Source organism: Brienomyrus brachyistius, chromosome 11 (genome assembly GCF_023856365.1).
Source record: "Brienomyrus brachyistius isolate T26 chromosome 11, BBRACH_0.4, whole genome shotgun sequence".
In the NCBI taxonomy this organism is placed as follows: domain Eukaryota; kingdom Metazoa; phylum Chordata; class Actinopteri; order Osteoglossiformes; family Mormyridae; genus Brienomyrus; species Brienomyrus brachyistius.
Window position 1 is genome coordinate 23,196,448 of NC_064543.1, and position 19,383 is coordinate 23,215,830.

At 44.1% G+C, this 19,383-nt stretch overlaps 1 protein-coding gene across 3 annotated transcripts in view; it reads left to right on the forward strand.

Annotated features, from left to right (window-relative positions):
• Window positions 1-19,383, forward strand: part of nav2a (neuron navigator 2a) — a 98,184-nt gene that overhangs the window by 38,372 nt on the left and 40,429 nt on the right. For all 3 annotated transcript variants that reach the window (XM_048969622.1, XM_048969624.1, XM_048969623.1), the window contains 5 exons: window positions 2,990-4,091; window positions 5,361-5,473; window positions 8,111-8,219; window positions 9,547-9,933; window positions 17,160-17,282. In XM_048969622.1, the coding sequence (XP_048825579.1) occupies window positions 2,990-4,091; window positions 5,361-5,473; window positions 8,111-8,219; window positions 9,547-9,933; window positions 17,160-17,282 (1,834 nt within the window). The remainder of the gene's footprint in view (window positions 1-2,989; window positions 4,092-5,360; window positions 5,474-8,110; window positions 8,220-9,546; window positions 9,934-17,159; window positions 17,283-19,383) is intronic.

Below are 19,383 nucleotides of genomic sequence, written 5' to 3' on the forward strand. Positions count from 1 at the left end.
GAGTCACTGTCAATCTTTCATTAACACAAAAGCTAAGGTATGAAAATTAGGACAACTTTTCATCAGCATGCACAAAAAAAAAGGATCAAATCATGTGCTACTGCGACCGACTGAGAAAGTTCATTGCACTAGTTCTCCCACTAGAAAAGTTAGTCTGGAGCCCTGATGACAGTGAAGGCAAGTGGCCGATCTTCACTTTGGATGTACCAGCTGGGTGACATGGGCGAGTTTCAGAATGATGTAGAACAAGCGGAGCACAATATCGGGGACTGAAAGAAGTTCAGTCATTAATTGCTGGCTTGTAATAGAGGCCTCCGTTTGGGGCTTTGCTGGAGGAGCGCCAGTCTGCGTCCCCAAGGCTCGAGGCCTCCCACAAGTGCTGGCTTCGGTCCTGTGCTGGTCCATGTAGTTAAATGCTCTAGGTACATTTAGATGGTCTTATTTTTTATTTGCATATTTTTTACATTTTGAAATGTCATGGAACATTTCCTGGAGTTGCTTCATGCTTAAAATAATATATTCAGTAAATAAATCAGTTATAGGAAAATTTAAATCTGCTAAGTATTGTCAGTGTCAGCTGACAGATCCCTCTGGAACATTATTGGAGCAGCTTTGTTTGCACAGCTATTCATCTGGAGGAAGTTCTGGGCTTTTTAGTATAACAAGCATCCTGCTGACCACTTTTAGCAAACTTAATAGCTCATGCATAGGGTTCCTGTCCTTGGGGCCGGATACGCTGGATGTTCGCTTCAGCAGTTGATCGTGTGTCGTGTTCAGGGGCGTATCTCTCAGACTTGTTCCTTGGAAAACTCTGCCTGCTGGACCAGCGGTAGTCACTCATGTGAAGCCTTTCTGTTGTAATTTACTTGAGTTTAAATTAAGTCATTATCTTAAATGGGCAATTAAGAGTTAAATGGTAAAACAGCAATTATGGACCAGATGAATATAATGTGGGCTGTAGTTTTATTGTGTACTGTGATAAGGGGATAGGGGATTGCCTCCTTTCCTGCTACCATACATTATATTTTATTTGGAGACTTAAGTAAATTCAGCTACAGGTAACGAATTACAAACTGTAAGTGTTAACTGTATTTTTTCACGGACAATGCCAAAGACAGGATTCATTTGATAATAGTTTTGTCTGCACTCGGTTCACTCCCAAATAGGCAGATTACCGTGTAACATAGGATATGAGCTGACCTCCCGGGTGGCCTTCCCCGAGGCCCTGGGCGCACACTGACCGCAGGGTGGGGTCCCGCCCACTTACAACGGCCTTCTTAGTCAGTCGCTTCATTCATTCAAGTAGGAAGCTATTACCCACAAGACCCACTTTCTACCCAGCGGCATCACTAATTATTCAAAATCTTTTGGTAATGGGAGAAAACAAGCTTGGTTTTCTCAAATTGGGGCATGTTAATTATTTTAATATGTTGTAAAAGAAGAGAAACAGTTAAGAATTATGAATTAACCCAGAGCTTTGGCTTGAATGACTGGGTGCAATTTCCAGGGCCAAATTAAATAACACAGGTACTGTATAACCTAATATTGTGATCTTTTAATATTATAACAAAGTGGACAACATAGAGTGCATGTGTGAGTGAATGGTGTGAGAGTGTGCCCTGTGATGGGCTGGCCCCTTGTCCTGGGTTGTGGCCATAGCTTCTGGGATAGGCTCCGGACCCCCCCGCGACCCAGAAGGATAAGCAGTTTCGAAAATGGATGGATGGATGGATAACATATAAAGTTGTAGGCAACATGTAAAGTTGCATTAATGCCTCGCAGCATTTCATGAGGAAAAAGGAACTGCTAGTTTTAAGGTTTGCTTGGAAATTTGACACTGTCTGACATGAAGCGTGTATCATTTTCATGTGAATCCTAACAAGTTTCAGCTTAAGGGGGATACAGTAGAAAGGGCACTGACTCAGGTAGCAGAAATATATATTCGGTATGTGTGTGACTACAGACATATCAGAGTCATACAATTTTATTTCCCCATGAAATCCTTAATTATAAAAAGTCTGGATCGTGAAATATGGTTCATGAAGCAGTGAGTGACCATAAACCTCACAAAAGCACAACAGCACCTTCAATGTTTTAACTATGATTAGAACACTATGGGAACTTCATGGGCTAGGCAAGGTGCAGAGGCGGCCAAGGGGGTGTGAATCTGTAAGGCACTGAGAGCTGGAAGGCAGGCTGGCTCCAAATAGACAGCCTCTGTGCTGGCCAGACACACCATATGGTGGTACTCGCAAAGCACACTCACGCCTGTTTGTTTTTGAATTTCAAACCGGCCATGGTCATTGGCCAATTCCTCTTATGTTTTTTGTACTGTACCCCATGGCCTAAGTTGGGCTCTCAGATAATTACAGGAGAGCTCAGTGACTCTCAGTCACAGTTTGCTCTACAGAAACCGATACTTCTTGAGGGGTTATGACTTATATTTGGGATTAGAGGTGAGTCATCTATAATTCCCAGTGTTTCCTATTCTGATTTGACCAGGAGATGGTGTGTTTTTCAGGTTCGTATGCTTGGCATGTCTAGAAAGTGAAGTTTGACAATCAAGACTATATGGTGGATGTGTGTTATTACGACACAGCTCTTCCCCAGCGTTAATTGATATTACAGCTGACGTTGTGGATAATTTTATGGATGATGTCATGGCTGATGTTATGGTTGACATTAATGACCTGGTTGATGCTACAGCTGATGCTATAACTGGTTGACGTTATGGCTAATGTTGCAACTGTTTTTACGGCTGACGATAGGGCTGACATTACAGCTGATGTTGTGGTTGACGTCACAGCTAACATTATGGCTGATGTCAGGGTTGACATGAATGTTGTTATGACTGACATTATGGCTGATGTTAGAGATAACATTATTGTTGATATTCATGACGTGGATGACTTTGCAGTTGATGTCGTGGATGATGTCATGGCTGATATTGCTTTATCATGCTTTCATCTGTTGTTTCTCCTACCTGCAGATCTGTTGGAGGGCGGCAGCATGCAGCCTCTTGGAATGACAGACTGTGTCTCCTGTCCAGCCCCTATAAGTACCTCCACCAACACTTCTACCATCAACAACTCCACCACTACCTCCTCCTCATCTGTCATCCCCCAGCCTAACTCAGTCAGCAAGCCCTGGAGGAGCAAATCCCTCAATGCCAAGCACAGTGCCACGTCTTCCATACTGTCTGTGAAGCAGGACCCCACCAAGCAGCAGCAGCCTCCCACGCCAGTCATTGAGACCCCACCTAAGGCTGCCCCCATCATACAGAAATCCATGCTTGAGAAGCTCAAACTGTTTAACAGCAAAGGGGCATCTAAGTCCTCAGCTGGGAGCTCAGCAGACAGCTTGGCTACCCGGGAGACAGCAGTGGAGAAGGTGGAGGTTGGTTTCAACACTGACACTCTAGAGGAGGTCGATGGCAACGTCAGGCCTGTTAACGGTACGGCTGCTCTTTCTAGCAGCCCCAAGATTGCCCTCAAAGGTATTGCGCAGCGTACCTTCAGCAGAGCCCTCACCACTAGGAAGAGCTCTCCGAAGTCTGCTGACAAGGACAAGCCCAAGGAAAAGGACAAAGCTAAGCGCTTGTCTGTCGCAGAGAAGGTGGAGCTGAGGGAGGAGCCAAAAGAGGAAGTGACGGTCGCCCCTGAGGCAGAACCTAAAAAATACTCTAAGATCGGCAGCTTTATTCCCAAAGGGGGCAAGGTCAGCAGTGCCAAAAAAGAGAGCTCAGGCCCAGCACACAGCGGCATACCAAAGCCAGGGGCCAAGGCCTCTGGGACAGCAAAGGCATCTGGGGCAGCCAGCTCTGGGAAAGATGGGGAGAGGCCACGCAGCATGAGGCTGGCAGGGGGGCTCTCACTGCACAAGGGCCAGCTGGATAGCAGGAACTCCAGTTCCTCCTCCAGCTTGGCCTCCTCAGAGGGCAAGGCCCATGTCGTCAATGGCACCTACCCAGTGGCCAGCAGCACCAGTGCTACACAGTCTACAGCCAGCAACACTGTCAGCGTTCAGCTACCACATCCTCAGCAACAATACAGCCACCCCAACACTGCCACAGTCGCCCCCTTCATGTACAGGTCAGTAAAAACTGATAAGTAACACTTAGGGCGTTTTCCCACCACATCAAGTACCATACATTTGGTACTTCAAGGTGTTGGTTTTCCACTGGCGTAAAAACTGATAGCAGAGCTGAATGACATCACAATGCGAGGAGGGGTATTTTGTACTGATTTTGAAAAATGGCTGTAATACTGTATATTATACGGCTTGGCAATATTCAACAAAATACTTTTTAATTTTTTGTCATGCCCTCAAGATGTTTTTTTATATGTTCTTAAAACCAAATCGCATTTTTTTCCCCATTTATTTCATTTATCATTATTTTCTAAGTTTGCGCCTGTTTTCAAGGCAGCATTTGTATTGTGTTTCAGCGGCAGGCTATTAGCATAACTAACTGACAAAGAAAGCATTTCAAGTCCCACCCCAAAGTACCAAAGAAGTACCCCGGCTGGTTTGGCACTTTCCGTAATGGAATTTTTGGTACCGGTACTCGACCGGAAGTCAGTAGAAAAGCGAAAGTACCGAAAGGACCGTACCAAATGCACCCTTAGAGTGAATTTGAGAACTGGATATGAAAATATGTGTAAGGCATAAATCCATAAGCACTTACAGTAATATAAATATAACCCACAAATGAGCCTTTCCTCTCAAGCTTCAGTATAAATTTTAGGTATTATTTTGGATGTTTGGACATTTGGGCATTTTTTTAAATTAATGTCAGTATTTCATTGATCAAGAGTAAATCTAGCTCCACTGGCTGATATCCATGTTGCTGTCTGCAGCCTGCAACTTTCCCAGCTGGCCTAGCAGTGTGCTTCTCTGTGTGTGGCCTGTACATTTTCAGTGTTCCTCTTTGTGTAAAATTTGACCTTTCAACAGGAAAGTATATTTAAGTGTCATCATCCTGATAAACCCTAGACGGTTTGTCGCTTTCTGTGTTTCCTTTTCAGTAAGCCATCTATTATCATTGTTTTGCTTTTTTGTTCTAGGGCAATTTTCATTTAGACATAACTCCCCTAGTTGCTGATGTGATGTGATGTGATGTGGTGTGATGTGGCTTGATTAATTGTCAACTTTCATCAGCCAGTTCTCCACAACTCCACTGTACCCACCACCTAAAATGCTCAGTTAGGATTGAGCCTGTCGCTGATGTCCTGAGTGCAGAATTTAAGGGCCTAACTCTGGACTGTGAGATAACACAACAACCGAATTTGATGATGAGCAATGCAGACTGGGTCTCTAAATGTATGGAGAAAGTCTACACTGGTCATGCTCTCTCTTTTTAGGTCACAGACGGATGTCGAGGGGTCTGTAATTACAGAATCTGGGTCAGGAGGAGGAAACGGGGACCCTGCGCTCTTCAGTAAACCCACACAACCCTCAGTGGATGATCTCACAGGTAGACCAATCTTTGCCCGAAGACGTCTTCAACCGCCCACCGCCATTCAGCATATATCTGGCGTGTTCTCCTGTAGACTTTTCATGTAATTAAAATATTTTTGTGATGGGTTTTATGATACTGAGATTTAGTTAGATTTTTAATTTAGATTTGATTTTTAATGCCAGATATGTGATGAAGGTAACGATGAACTACAGTGGCTTTCAAAGGTATTGAAGCCCCCCACCCCCCTTAAAATAATCAGATTTGCCTGAATTACAAGTGTCACATACACATATGCTTTCTCTCGGTATTTTTATTGCAAAGTCAAAATCAATTACTAGTCAGCAAATTGTTTAAAGAAATTCAAAAACTGAAATATGCTGTTTGCATAAATATTTAACCACTGAACACTAGTATTTACACTGGGCAGGAGTGATTTTTGCTTATTCCAGGTCACTTGTTCACTTCAATTTTCAAAGAAAGCCACAAGTACGCAATGGGTTTTAAACCTGGACTTTGACTTGTCCATTTCAGAACATTCGCCTCTTTGTTTATAACGTTTTAGACATTTCAGTTGTCAGGTTCCTATAGTCCTCTATGTCCCGTCTGACATACACTGACCTGAACTCACCACAAAATGTTCTTCATGGGGATAATAAAGTGTCTCTCTGTCTGTCTATTTATCTATCAGTCATCTCATGGAACAATATCGAACTCTTGACTCATCTGCTGAACCAACATTATTTGTGCTCGAATGCCCATAAATTACCAGCATTTGAATTTTTAAAACCTTTAAAATAAGCATTAAAGTGTTTTCCCCTTGTCATGTTCACTGAGGCACTGTATCAGTATGCAAGGCCCAGTACTCCCCAGATGCATGTCCTCCTCCGGAGTATTGTCGTTTCTCACCTTCAGCTGCTCTTGTAGCTCCGTGAAGTTTAATGCCATGGTAGCCCAGGGAAGGAATGAGCTGGGCAAGGGCTAAATGGGGGGCAGAAAGGGAGCAGCCTGCATATTAAAGATCCCTGACGAAAGACAGTTTCCAAGGCTACTCATACAATTGGGGCTTTCTGTGTGTGTGTGTGTGTGTGTGTGTGTGTGTGTGTACTGTGTCTGTGTGTCTGTGTGTATACTGTGTGTGCCTGTTTATGTGTGCGAGCGGGTATACCTATCCTTATGGGGACACAGTGTCCCCATAACGTGATAAATATCCGTATTTTTCCATTATTATTTTTTTCCCTGGACCAGTTTCCTGGTCCCCATAAGGGAAAACTCTATTTTATAAAAATCGGTGACTGCAATGAAAAAACAAAAAATGCAAAAACTCTTGTATTTTGCTTGGTTATGATTATAGCAGGGTGGGGGTTAAGGTTGTCATAGGTAGCGTTACCATTTTTCCCATAGAAGTGAATGAGCGGGCCCCATAAGGATAGGTATACCGTACATGTGCCTCTGCGTGCATGTGTGCGTGTGTGTGTGTGTTTAATGTCCCCACAATGTGATAAAAACCTGTTATGTTGACGTTATGAGGACCATTTTTCAGGTCCATAGAAAGATCAGTGACTGCAATCAAAAAAGTAATAATGACAAAAGTTTTTTATTTTGTTTGGTTACTTATGGTTAAGGTTATGCGCCATATTTCCATACTAAGACTTGCTAGAAGCTGAGAGGATAAACAGGGTGAGAGGTTGGTGCAGCTGCACAGTGTAAAGCAGGGCTTCAGGGTAATGCCAAGAAGAGGCAGTGGGGGCTCAGCCACAGCCAGGTGAGATCACACTTACCTACAAGGGGTTCAGGACCAATGGAAGAGCTGCATCCTGGCCCTGAGGAAGGAGCTAGTTGTGGCTGGTGCCACCAAGCAGTGTAGGACTCAGTGGGAGGGTGACTTTACCCAGGTGCAGCTAAACCTACCAGCTGTATGTGCAGAAGACCTGCATGTCTGAAAGCATCATCCAGCTAAACGAGAAGATCCTACTGAGCTTAACATATGTGAGAAGTGGCAAAGCAAGCCGGGCTGGCCCCCACTGTCTGTTGGGGTAGCTGGTTCCACAATTAAGGCAGCAGAACCCAAAGAATGACCTGTTGGGTGCTGGGAAGTTGTGCTAAACATTTAGCAGAGATATGAGGGGAGGTGGATTTGTGCAAATGCTGACAGCCATGCTGGACGTGCTCGTCCATGAACCATGCCCGTTGTTAGTAAAGTTTTTATTACAGGCACAGATTCTTTCATAACCGTGCCCTGTGCCCTTTTAAACATGTATGATATGTTGATATTGAATAAACAATCTGTCAGCTTGTTTTACCACAGTGAGGATGGGTCAGATTATAGCAGATAAAAGCTCCCATAATGGGTGTAGGCTTTGGAACAGTCCTGCAGATCTGCGTCTCAGAATTGACGGCTCTGGCCGCTTTAATGCTCTGAATGGGCTGGTTTGGGTTTTTGGTCTTTGCTCCTTAGTTTGGCAGCTTTGGCTCTGCCTTCTCACCAGGTGTGCTGCACCATGCCACATGGCTGTCGACTGCTCCTGGTGACCTGGTGAAAGACAGCAGAGGGCTGCATGTTTGTGCTGTGAACTTGTTCAGTTCAGATGCCAGGTCTGCTGGTGGTACAGCAATAAATGTTGGGTGGGTCCACTGAAAAATCTCTTCAATTAGGTGAGGACCCCGAGACTAGACGGCTACGAACCGTTAAGAACATCGCAGACCTCCGACAGAACCTGGAGGAGACCATGTCCAGCTTGCGGGGGACCCAGATCACACACAGGTATGTTTCAGTGCCTCCTGCAGTCAAAGAGGCTCAATGCCCCTACCGCTTCTAGTTGTTTTAATGTGTAGGTGTATAAATGACCCAGGTCAAAACACATGCTGAGGTTTTTAAGGAGTTCAGCTGTTTGTACAAGCAACTGTATGTACTGCTCCTGTGCATACTAATTCGTAGGAGGAACCCACATTTTTTCCCAGAGCCCAATAATATGTGTACCCAACTAACAGTGGGGACAGTGCCCTCTGCTGGATGTTTGCTAAGATGTGATGCTTTTCCATTAAAGCAGGGGCAGGCAATCTTATCCTCAAAGGGCCAGTGTGTATGCGAGATTTTGGGATGACCTTTAGCTTGGCTGTTCAAACTCAGGTGTGAGGACTCTTCAGCCAATCAGTCCTCTAATTAGTAATCTAATTAGGGAATTATAGCAAAAATCCATAGACACAATGGGCCCTTTCTGGACAAGATTGCCTACCTCTGCATGGCAGTTTAATAAGATCAAGGGGCGAATGTAAAACCAGTGAGGGACTATGGGGGACTGGGGTGTAGTAGAGTCAAACGATCAAATGGCAGTGAAATATATGAAAGTAACAGTTCTGTGTGGACAGTACTGTCATCACTGGAAAATGGGACACGCTCAGTCTCATCAGTCTGTTTCAGCATTTGGATTGAGAACTGACTGGCACTGCATTTTCCTTTGACGTTTGGACCGTCTTTGCCTCAGACATAAAAGAACAGCGCATTGCTCGCTGGCTTAGGGTCCAACCTAGCTGTGAAATTGCTCCGGAATGGCCCTTCTTCAGAGCCAGTGCTTATTTTTACTTGGCCTTGAAACCAGAGGCAACGTTCTGGCTTAGCCTGCACTGGCCAGTGTGAGCCTGAGAAAGGCTGAGCTTCAGCACTGCTGTCGCAATGACAGAGCCAGCTTAGGTAGGGAATGGGCCTGTTTACGCTCCACACTATCGTGAAGATTTGAAAGCAGGCATTTCACTGGGCACTCCTACGCTGCCTAAAAAAAAAAAAAACAGGCAACCAAAACTCCCTGGAGTCTGGCTGTGTCCAGATGTTCCCTGGCCATATGTTCCAGACACCTGTGTCTATTTTAAGCTTCCTGGGAGCTGGGTGGCTGGTGCCCCAGATAATATACAGTAGAACCTCCCTGTCTGTTTTGCTAGCATAGAGACTTTCTGCAGACCTCCCTCTGGTGGCAACTCAAGGAGCCGCTAAAGCTCTTGCTGCTTGGGGGAGTTTGTGTGAAAGATAGCAGGGGTCTGTCTGCCCACCCCCCTGTTTAATCTCCACTCTGCCACGCCTCTCGTCTTCTCCCCAGCACCCTGGAGACGACCTTTGACAGCAGTGTCACCACGGAGATGAGCGGGCGGAGCATCCTCAGTCTGACATCCCGCTCCACACCGCTGCCGTGGCGACTGGGCCAGTCCAGCCCCCGGCTGCAGGCAGGTGATGCCCCTTCCATAGCCAATGGCTACCCAGCACGGGCCGCCGCCAGCCGCCTGGTCAGTGCAGATGGGGGGCGCTACCTGTACTCAGGCCCCCTCCGCAGGCAGCTGGCTACACGGAGCAGCGCCATCTGCAGTATGGACCTAGCCAACAAGGTGGAGGAGCTGGACCTGGAGGGCATGAACATGGACGCTACAGGGTACATGAGCGACGGAGACGTCCTGAACAAGAACGTGAGGGCGGATGATGTCATCAGTGGGTGAGTCTGCACGCGCATGCGGAGCTGGTCACCAGGGCAGGGCCAGGAGATCTGGAGCTCTCTGCTGCTGTCTGGTGTTTCTGCCCACTCAGTATCGTTAGCTTTGATGTGTTATGAAGCATTTACATATTTCCATCTAATAATAGCTAATATATGCATCCTACAGAAAAAATATTACTGATTCATTTGTGTGAATAAAAATGGGTTTATTTTTATTGCTGCTCTGTCATATAGGGATATATTACTCAGTGAATCATATTGGCGGTTGATTCTGTTAGTGTGTCGGGACCAGAAACAATTCTCAAATTAGCAAATAATTCTTCAGATGGCATTAAATTATTCATTAGCATCAATGAAAACCTGTTCAGTTAGGAAGGTCACATTTTTTTATGGTTTGAAAAGAAACAAAACCCAGTATGTAAACCTTGGCCGGCTGTTTTTTTTTAATAATTCCGAATTTGATATCTATTACTATCACACCACTAGGTGGCAGTACTGTGTAATTTTCCACCCTGATGACCATCTGAAGAACCAAGACACTGAGTTTTTTGTTTATGCAGATTGTTTACTGTTGTTTATCGATGTCAAACATTTACTGATGTTTTAGAATTGATTTGTTTTTGATTTTCTGGAACCAAGTTCTGCTTGAAGAATCCACACCACTTGTTTGGTTCCTGTCGGCCAGTATCCGTGTCAGTCTTGACCTCACTCCACTTGTCTATTCTGCATTCATTTCCTTTTCAATATCACTCCATAGTGACAAGCACCCCAGTCACAAACGTATGCTAATAACCTTGATAGCAAGATTTTGCTATAAGCAGCATGGCTGACTGAAGGGGTCCCTGCTGTGACTCAACAGTTATTGTCAACACATCCAAGTACATGTACACAGTGAACTAAAATACCGTTTCCCTTGGGCCCCTTATGGTGATTTACAGACATACAAATACAACAAATAAATGTATGACATCTACCAAATAATACAATACAAATAGTGTACAAAGCTATGTTTAATTGTGTTTGTGTTTACGGTGGTGCATGCACACACACAAAAGAGTAAAGTGAATAAAGAATGTGAAGTGCAATTAAAAAAGGGCGAACAGACAACAAAAGGCAGGATCATTGTAGGGAAGTTGGGGGGGGGAGACTGATGAAGAAGCTGTTGCAGTGTCTGGCAGTGATGGTTCGGATGCTCCGGAACCTTCTGCCAGATGATGGGGGTGAACAGTCTGCAGTCATGCTGCATGCACGGGGGACGACATGTTTCCTGTACAGTTCAGTGGAGGCCTGATGATCCTCTCTGCTGTCCTCACTGTCCGATGCAGAGACTTGCAGTCAGCGACACTAAAGTTCCCGAACCAGCAGCAGAGGATGTTCTCAGTGGTCCCTCAGTAGAACATTCTGAGGATGGCAGGGGGGAGGCTGGGTCATTCTAATAAAGGAGATGACAGCTCTTTTAAGATGGAAGCTGCTCTCTTAACTGCTATTAACAGTCACTGTTTGTTTAATATTAGCAGCAGCACAGACAGGGAAGTCATCGATTTGCATGATACTTAGTTACACACTAATGAAACACATGCATTCCATGGCAAATATTATGCAGTTATGACATTTACTACTAACGTAAATACACAAATACACATGTTAATTTACGCAATTTAAACGTACATGCAGTGTGTTGCAAAGCATGCCAGTAACTGCATACTGTACCTAGTCCTGCTGACCGACCCCAGTGTTGTCACATTATATCAGCCAATCATGGACAATGGGTGGGATCATAAAAGAAAAAGTTTGCCTCAGGGATCGTAGTCCGGTTGTGCGTCGAATTTAAAAGACATTTAAATTCTAGTCCTTGGATGTAAGATGACCCCAGTTTCTTATATGACATTTTTGGGGAAAAAAACTGTATATTTGGGCCAAAATGGTAATATGCACAGGGAACATGCCAATTACAGAATTCCATTTCTGAGTTTGGTTTTCCAAGCAAGCATCCTAGCAGGGAGCTTTTCAGTGATGCAGAAAATCTACTTGCTCTCTGCTACAGACAGTAACTTTTCCAAAAAAAGAAACTATAGCCTTATATGCTGTTACGGTCTCTTTTTCCCATTTATGTAGCCCTTTTATGTGCATTCCTGTTTTATTAGAAACCATGGTGTCTGGAAAATAAATGTTGATATGATATTTATACTCTCGCCGAAACGTTTCAAAAGCAGGCTGACAGAGGCGGGGAGCTGTCTGTCTGTATTCCCCGGTTTATTACTGAGGGCTGGATCATTTGGCATTCTCCCAGCTTTGCATGAAATAGATCGTAATTCTGTCTGCGATGGTGCCTCATGATGGTTGGAGCTCTGTGCTGTTTTACTGCCATATCTGGCCGTGTTGAAACAGGCACCTGCATGCTTCTCCTTTTCATTTGTTGCTTATACCTGCCTTTTTATTGTTCTGCACTAGCTTGAGGGTCCAGTACCAGTATAGAGGAAACGCAATATCCCTTCTCTTCAAGACAAACGTATAAAGGTGGCTGCGATAGGGCAAGGTGACCCTGCTGGTGTTACAGTGTTCAACCGGCTGAGATACTGTACTGGGGGGCTATGCTCACAGGGACGGAATCTCTCAGGCCACACGTGGGTGCATGTTGTGATATACGCTTGGAATTCGCCACATTGATGTTTTGTAGCCACATGTGTAAGAAATATGTTGTAATTGTTTTGAATTTGAGAGAAACACCATGTTAAACCAATACTGTTCACGGAATTTAATAGAAGGTCATTGTATTTTGTTTGTGTTGGCTTGTGCAGGTCAGTGATAATGGAGCCTATAGGCATTCCAGACAAACAGATAAACACATGGTGTCCTCCAGACAGAGGAGCTTATTCCTCCTATTTGCTTTTGTGTATAACGGTTTTTGAGGGACAGTTTAATTTTATGTACCATTTATATGAGATTTTCCACTAATAATCATCAGTAAATATTTTGAAACACTGCCATCATCTAGATTGATTTTTGTGTAATAGAGGATTTGTGGGACAATGCAATTTAAACCCCGTATTATTCCAGATGTTTTAATCCTGAATATTTTGATTGGCATATGGAAAAATCTGATGATTTTCTATGTGTTTAACTTGGGATGAAGGTACCCTTTTACTTGAGAGGACCCTTTTGGATCTGCCTGCAGACATCAAAGGGTTAAAGTGGAAATGACAGGCTGTTATTGTTTCTTGCTGGTGTGGCAGTTTATTTCACAGGTGACCGCAGCCACACATTACCCACCCAGCTGGTTTTTCTGCCTTTAGCTTGTTTGCATGGTGCATCTCATCACAGGAATATATTCCCATTAATCATGGGGGGAGGGCGGATTATCGTAATTCTTAGAAAAATTATAATCTGCTGTCAATGTTAAATCACATTTTCCATGTACAAATGTGTGTTTACAGTTCCCTGAGTTGCTGCCTCACTTTTCTGCTCACAGAGGCTTTATTTATTATTACTGTGTGGCTCCTTCACCTTGTGTCACACTTCCCCTATCGCTATTCCTCATTTGAATGCTTCAGCAGAGGAACTGAGACAGTTTCATTCACTTGACTGTACCGGAATGAGCTCAGCTGAAATCCTTATATCCAAATTACTATCGGTGGTCAAGAACAATTCTTGTTTTTTAATAGCACAGATCTATTTAGACCTATATATACATATAGTACTGTGTAAAAGTCTTAAGCAGCCAAAAAAAATATATGTTTAAATAACTGTCATGTTGATGTAAAACTATGCTGTTACACCTAACAAAGTGTGTCAGCTTAGCCATTTCAAACCCTCTGCTAAAATAACCCTGTTATTTCCAGCAACCGTACAACACACCCGTGTGTTTTTTGACCTGACCACTAGCCCACCTCATATATCTATTCAGTATCGCGCTCATTTTTTAACTAATTAAGTTAATTAATTAAGCGAGCTGGTGGTGAAATTTATTAAATACATAGAATGGTTCAGGTGCCACTGAGGAGAAGTTTGGGAACTGAAGTGGTGTTCATCTAGCTATCCAAGTAGATATCAGTAACTTTTTGGAGAACAGAAGACATTTTTACTATTTTTTATTGTGTTACTCGTAATTTTTATATTTTCTTATGTTAAATTATATTTTTTTGTGCCCTTACTACTCAGATAAATAGCATTAAACGTTTATTTTGAGTGCCTAAGACTTTTGCACAGTACTGTGTGTGTGTGTGTTTGTGTGTATATATATATGTGTATATATATATATGTGTGTATATATATATATGTGTGTGTGTATATATATATATATATATATATATATATATATATATAGAGAGAGAGAGAGAGAGAGAGATGAGATGGAGAGAGAGATAGATAGATCAGAGGACCTTTATTTAAACTGTAACTGAAATGTTCATTATTATTACGATCCTATTACCTGAACTGTCCTTTCCTCATGTCCAAAGGCTCACTGCATTCGCTATAATAAGCCACTTTTCTCAAAATGTCTTTGTTTAATAAATTGACATTTCAGTTCACATTTAGTTTCCTGGGCAGTTTACTAAATGGAAAGAACGAAACGAAGCTGCTCTTCGTCTGAGCTGCTGCAGAGCAGTGCGACTCCTGCCGGCTGTCTGTCATCCCGTCTGAACAAAGCTCTGTCAGCGCGTCTTCGTGAGCTTTTGTCTGCACTTAACTACTTGCAGGAAGGGCACAAAGTCAGGCGCTCACCGTTCATAATAATCAGGACCCCAGGCAATAGAGCTGCCCACCTCCCCCATCAGCCCCCACGTGTCCCGGCCCCCTCCCTCCTCCCACCTCCCTCCCCCTCTGCAAAGGCCCCGCAGCTCTCCTGCCCCAGCCTGCCTCAGTCTCGCACTGCTTCAACATGCCGTGGTGATTCAATGCTCCAGACTAGACCTGGGGCTCTTCCTCCTCCTCCTCCTCCTCCTCCCAGCCTGATGGAGGGGCAGCCCTTCCAGTGACACCAGGAGCGAAGAGAGGACGGATTCCAATACACACACACAGACAGACATAGGCGCGCACACACACGCACATGTGGTCTCCCGATCACATGCCTGCCTGTCTGGGACGCCCATACTCAGCCTGTACACAGCAGCACTGAACCTTCCACTGGATATTTCACTCTTTTACCTGCCCTTCCTGGATTTCTCTGATTGGAGCCGGATTTACGTTGTTTAAATGTTCAATGCAGAAAGGTATGTCACCTAATTTCATAGTACTTTTGCCTTCCTGCTGAAATACCCTTTGTTGATGTTTCTTTTAAATTTTTTATTCTATATATATATGGTTTGTTTTTACGGTTACTGGTCACAATGGTGATATATATTTCTGATTAATCTATTTTTATCTTTATGTATTAAGTGCTGTAAATCATTTTCCTTTGAATTGACTTATATGTATCTTCTGTTAAAGCTGGGATCTTGGTGCCTCTGAGCTGCCAGAGCTCAGGTGAACTGGGTCTCCTTCCCACCCCTTTGTTTTCACAAGTCGCTCAGTTCACATCTTTGTGACACACTATCTGTTGTCCTTGGGTGGTTCCCTTATTTACATTCCCTACCTGGAGCGGAGAAAAGGAGTGCAGCGTCACTTTTTTAGCCTGCTTAGAGTGATTCAGCGGTTCTGAACAGTATTCGTCCAGGTCCCTGGGAGCGTTCCAGGATCTCAGCTTCAGAGAGGAGTTCACACAAAGCCGCGCCATACTCATCCGCCACCTGACAGCTGCATGCAAAGGATACCGCAGCCCTCTGCTGGGTTTAAACTGGTTTCTATCAGTCCTAGATAAGCCCCACTTGGGCTCCAAACATCCCTTTAAACAGAGTGAATCTTTGTTATCTGCTAATTATTACTTAATGTGCTGACGAGATGCCTTACTTGGCAGCCTTTAAAAGACAGTAGGGATGTGTTCAGAGGATACATATTCATAGTGAGTGTTTGTTGATTCAGGAAATTGGCAAAGCTTAATGGCTAATAGGTTTGTACTTTTTTCACCGAGCCACAATCATTCCACATGCAACAGAGCAGAAATGGCCACTTTCAGCTGTGATGTATCATTAACTTGCAGCCACCTTGTCATTCGAGCGGGAGAAAAAAACTCAGATACAGTTTGACAGAAAAACATATAGAATCTCATTGGCGTGTAGCTTTTAGGTTGTCTTGTGGAGATGTGTAAGAGTTGAAACGTTTTATTGTTCCACTTTTGTTGCGGTTGCTTTTGCAGTACCAGTCCAAAGTCTGGACACGCCTGTTTTTCATGCGTTTGTCTCTATTTTAGCTAGTAAAAGTAAAAGGCCACAAGGTAATGAAGAAATACATATGAAATATTTCAATGACCAAGAGAAATATTCAACAATTTTCTCAAATTTTAGACTCTTCAAAATAGCCCCTTTTGGCTTCGATGACAGCATTGCAGGCTCCTGGAATTCTTTCAAGCAGCTTCCAGATGTAGCCACCTGGAATGCTTCTTCAACAGTCCTGAAGGAGTTTCCACAAGTTCTGGGCACAAGTTGGCTACTTTGCTCATATTCTTTGATCCAACTCATTCCAAACCAGCTGTATAGGGTTTTAGTCGAGGGATTGCAGGGACCAGGTTGTCTGTCGCAGTTGTTCACAAAAAAATATTTAGTATATAACCATGAGGTGTTCTTAGGGTGATTTTCTTGTTGAAAAACAAATGATCTTCAGTAGGTGTGTCGAGACATTTGACCATACTGTATAGCCACTCTTGCCCATTTGACCAAAAAATCTATCTATTAAGAGAAGATCATCTTACATACCTTTCACAGAGCTGTAACAAAATCAGATGGTTTGATTTGAAGTTTTTTGGTGTCGCTGTGTTTAACGTATTTGCTTTGGCCTTGGTTGGCAGCTTAGTATTGTTAAATCGCCTTTAATGGTACTCTTTCCAGTGTGAAAGGGCTACTTTCACTTCCAGTGTCAAATGCATAATTTACAACAAATTTCTTGTTTGGGATAAAAATGAAATGAATAATGCTTCCTGCCTGTTAATGGTGCATGCAGTTCCCCCCTCTGATCTGTGTTATATTCACTTGTGTTTGACCTGGACAGAATGGCACGTTAGCAGAAAGCTCTGCAGTTCCATGAAGTGTTGTGCAAGCCTGTGCTTACTCAGTCTGGCAGATGGCGGCAATGGGAGGCACACCTAGGGTGCAGTCTGCGTCTGCTCACCTCCACCTGTCTGTCTATCCCTGCAGCTACATGACTGACGGGGGTCTGAGTTTGTACACGCGCCGCCTCAACAGGCTTCCCGATGGAATGGCCGTTGTGAGAGAGACTCTCCATCGCAACGCATCTACAGGCCAGGGGGATGCTGACAGGTAAGACGCTCACATTTGCCCGGTGGACAATGCCTGACCCCAGACCCAGACGAGCTGGGGGTGGCGGTTCAGTGTGGGGTTGGAGTAATGCTGTGCCGCTTCAGCCTTTCCCGCGATCCCCTGGCTGCGGCTGTGCTGGGGACAGACCCTCCTTTGTTCTGTCATACAGAAACTGACTGATTGTCCCACTCTGCTCCTTTGGCAGCTGGCTATGGTTACGGATGAGTTCAGGCCTGTGGTCCCCCTCCTGTTGTTTTCTTCCCTGTTTGGGGTGGGGGGGGGGCATTGTTTCTATCACCCCTGCCTTCTTTGTCAGGATCCAGCCGGGGGGGGGGGGGGGGGGGGGCAGCTTTACTGAGCAGACAGCTCACACATGCACATTGCTGTGTATTTTGGCATTCATGACTCACTGGAAGACAAACAGAAATGAGGGAAATGGTCTGAGGGTTCTTTGCTCTGTTTCGACAACACTGAGCGTCAGCAAAGGTGCTTTGCATTGGGGGAAACATCAGTTATTAGACTGACAAGATGAAAGTGAAGCTCACACAGCAGTGTAACACAAAGCTCTGAGCGTACCTGTGCAGTTAACCATGATCAGATTGCTCCAGTGGAGTATGGTATGGAAGAATGTGTTCTGAGTTATTGCCCGTAGAGTGCCTTTCTCCGGCTTTGGAGATAAACACAGAAGGATGTATCGCACTGGAAACACACCCCAGAGGAGGAATGGCATAGCGGCTGGCTTGTTCCTGCAGAGAGTCTTCATTAATCAGCGGGTGTGGAAGTAAGCTTCTATGTATTAGCCACATTAGCATAAAACACATGCCTACGAGGTGCATTCAGCCTTGGCTGCCTCCCACCCCCCAATAAGACTGATGTAGCAGACTGAGGGGGTGGGAGAACATCCTGGACTGATGAGGGGGGCCAGAGTCTTACCCACAGCTGGTTCACACTCAGTATGTTTACATGGACACTAAGAAAATCGAATTATTGTGTTAGTCCGATTAAAACCAGACATTTGAAGTGCAAGTAAACATATTAGTCCAACTGAAATCATACTAAATCGAATTTCTCTTAGTCGCACTAAGAAACCCAGATAATGAGATTGGGAGTCGATTTACTCCTGCATGTATACGTTCAATCGGACACAAACTGGCCTAGGTGCTCTGCACGTGCTCCACAGTCAAGAAAGTACCAAAAATACAGTACTTCAAGGTGTTGGTTTTCCACTGGTACCGGTGCCAAATGACATTACAAAGCGAGGCGGGGTATTTTGTATTGAATTTGACAAATGACTGTAGTTTATTATAGGACTTTACAATGTGTGATATGAATACCAACATCACCTGATATGCACATACAATTCTTACATCGCTAGTCAGCTAGAGCAGGCTTTTTTTTACCATTAGTTTGTTTCGCTAAAACATTTATACTCTATCGTAGGAAAAAAAAAAAACGCAGGTTTTGCGATTTCAGTGTTTACTCATTTTCAGGATTATCTAATATATGTTTAAGAAGCAGTTGTACATGTTTACCTCCGCTGGTTTTGCATGATTGCGGCATGCATTCTGGAAGACAATCATAATAATAATAATAATTTCCGTCCTTAATTGCTGTTTAAATCATTCCTAAACGAGTTTGTGAGAAATGACGTTGAGTCCCTTTTTTGTTACATAAATACCCCAATATTTATTACAATAAAATCGCAGCTTCCTATCCTGGAAGCTATGGACACGAGACAAGGAACTACCCAAGATGGGGGGCCAGTCCATCACAGGGCACACTCACACACCATGCACTCACACATGCAATTTAGTAACTCCAATTAACCTCAGCATGTCTTCGGACCGTGGGGGGAAATCAGAGTACCCAGAGGAAACCCCATGACGACATGGGGAGAACATGCAAACTCCACACACACGTAACCCAAGTGGAGACTCGAACCCTGGTCCCAGAGGTGCAACTGTACTTACCATGTAAGTATATTGGGACAAGGACAGTAGTCTGATTAAATGGTGTAGTCGAGCCATAACATAAAGTTACTCAACTTAGAAAAATGTACTGAATGTGACAGGCCTTGAGTTCATAATGCTGCGTTCCATTT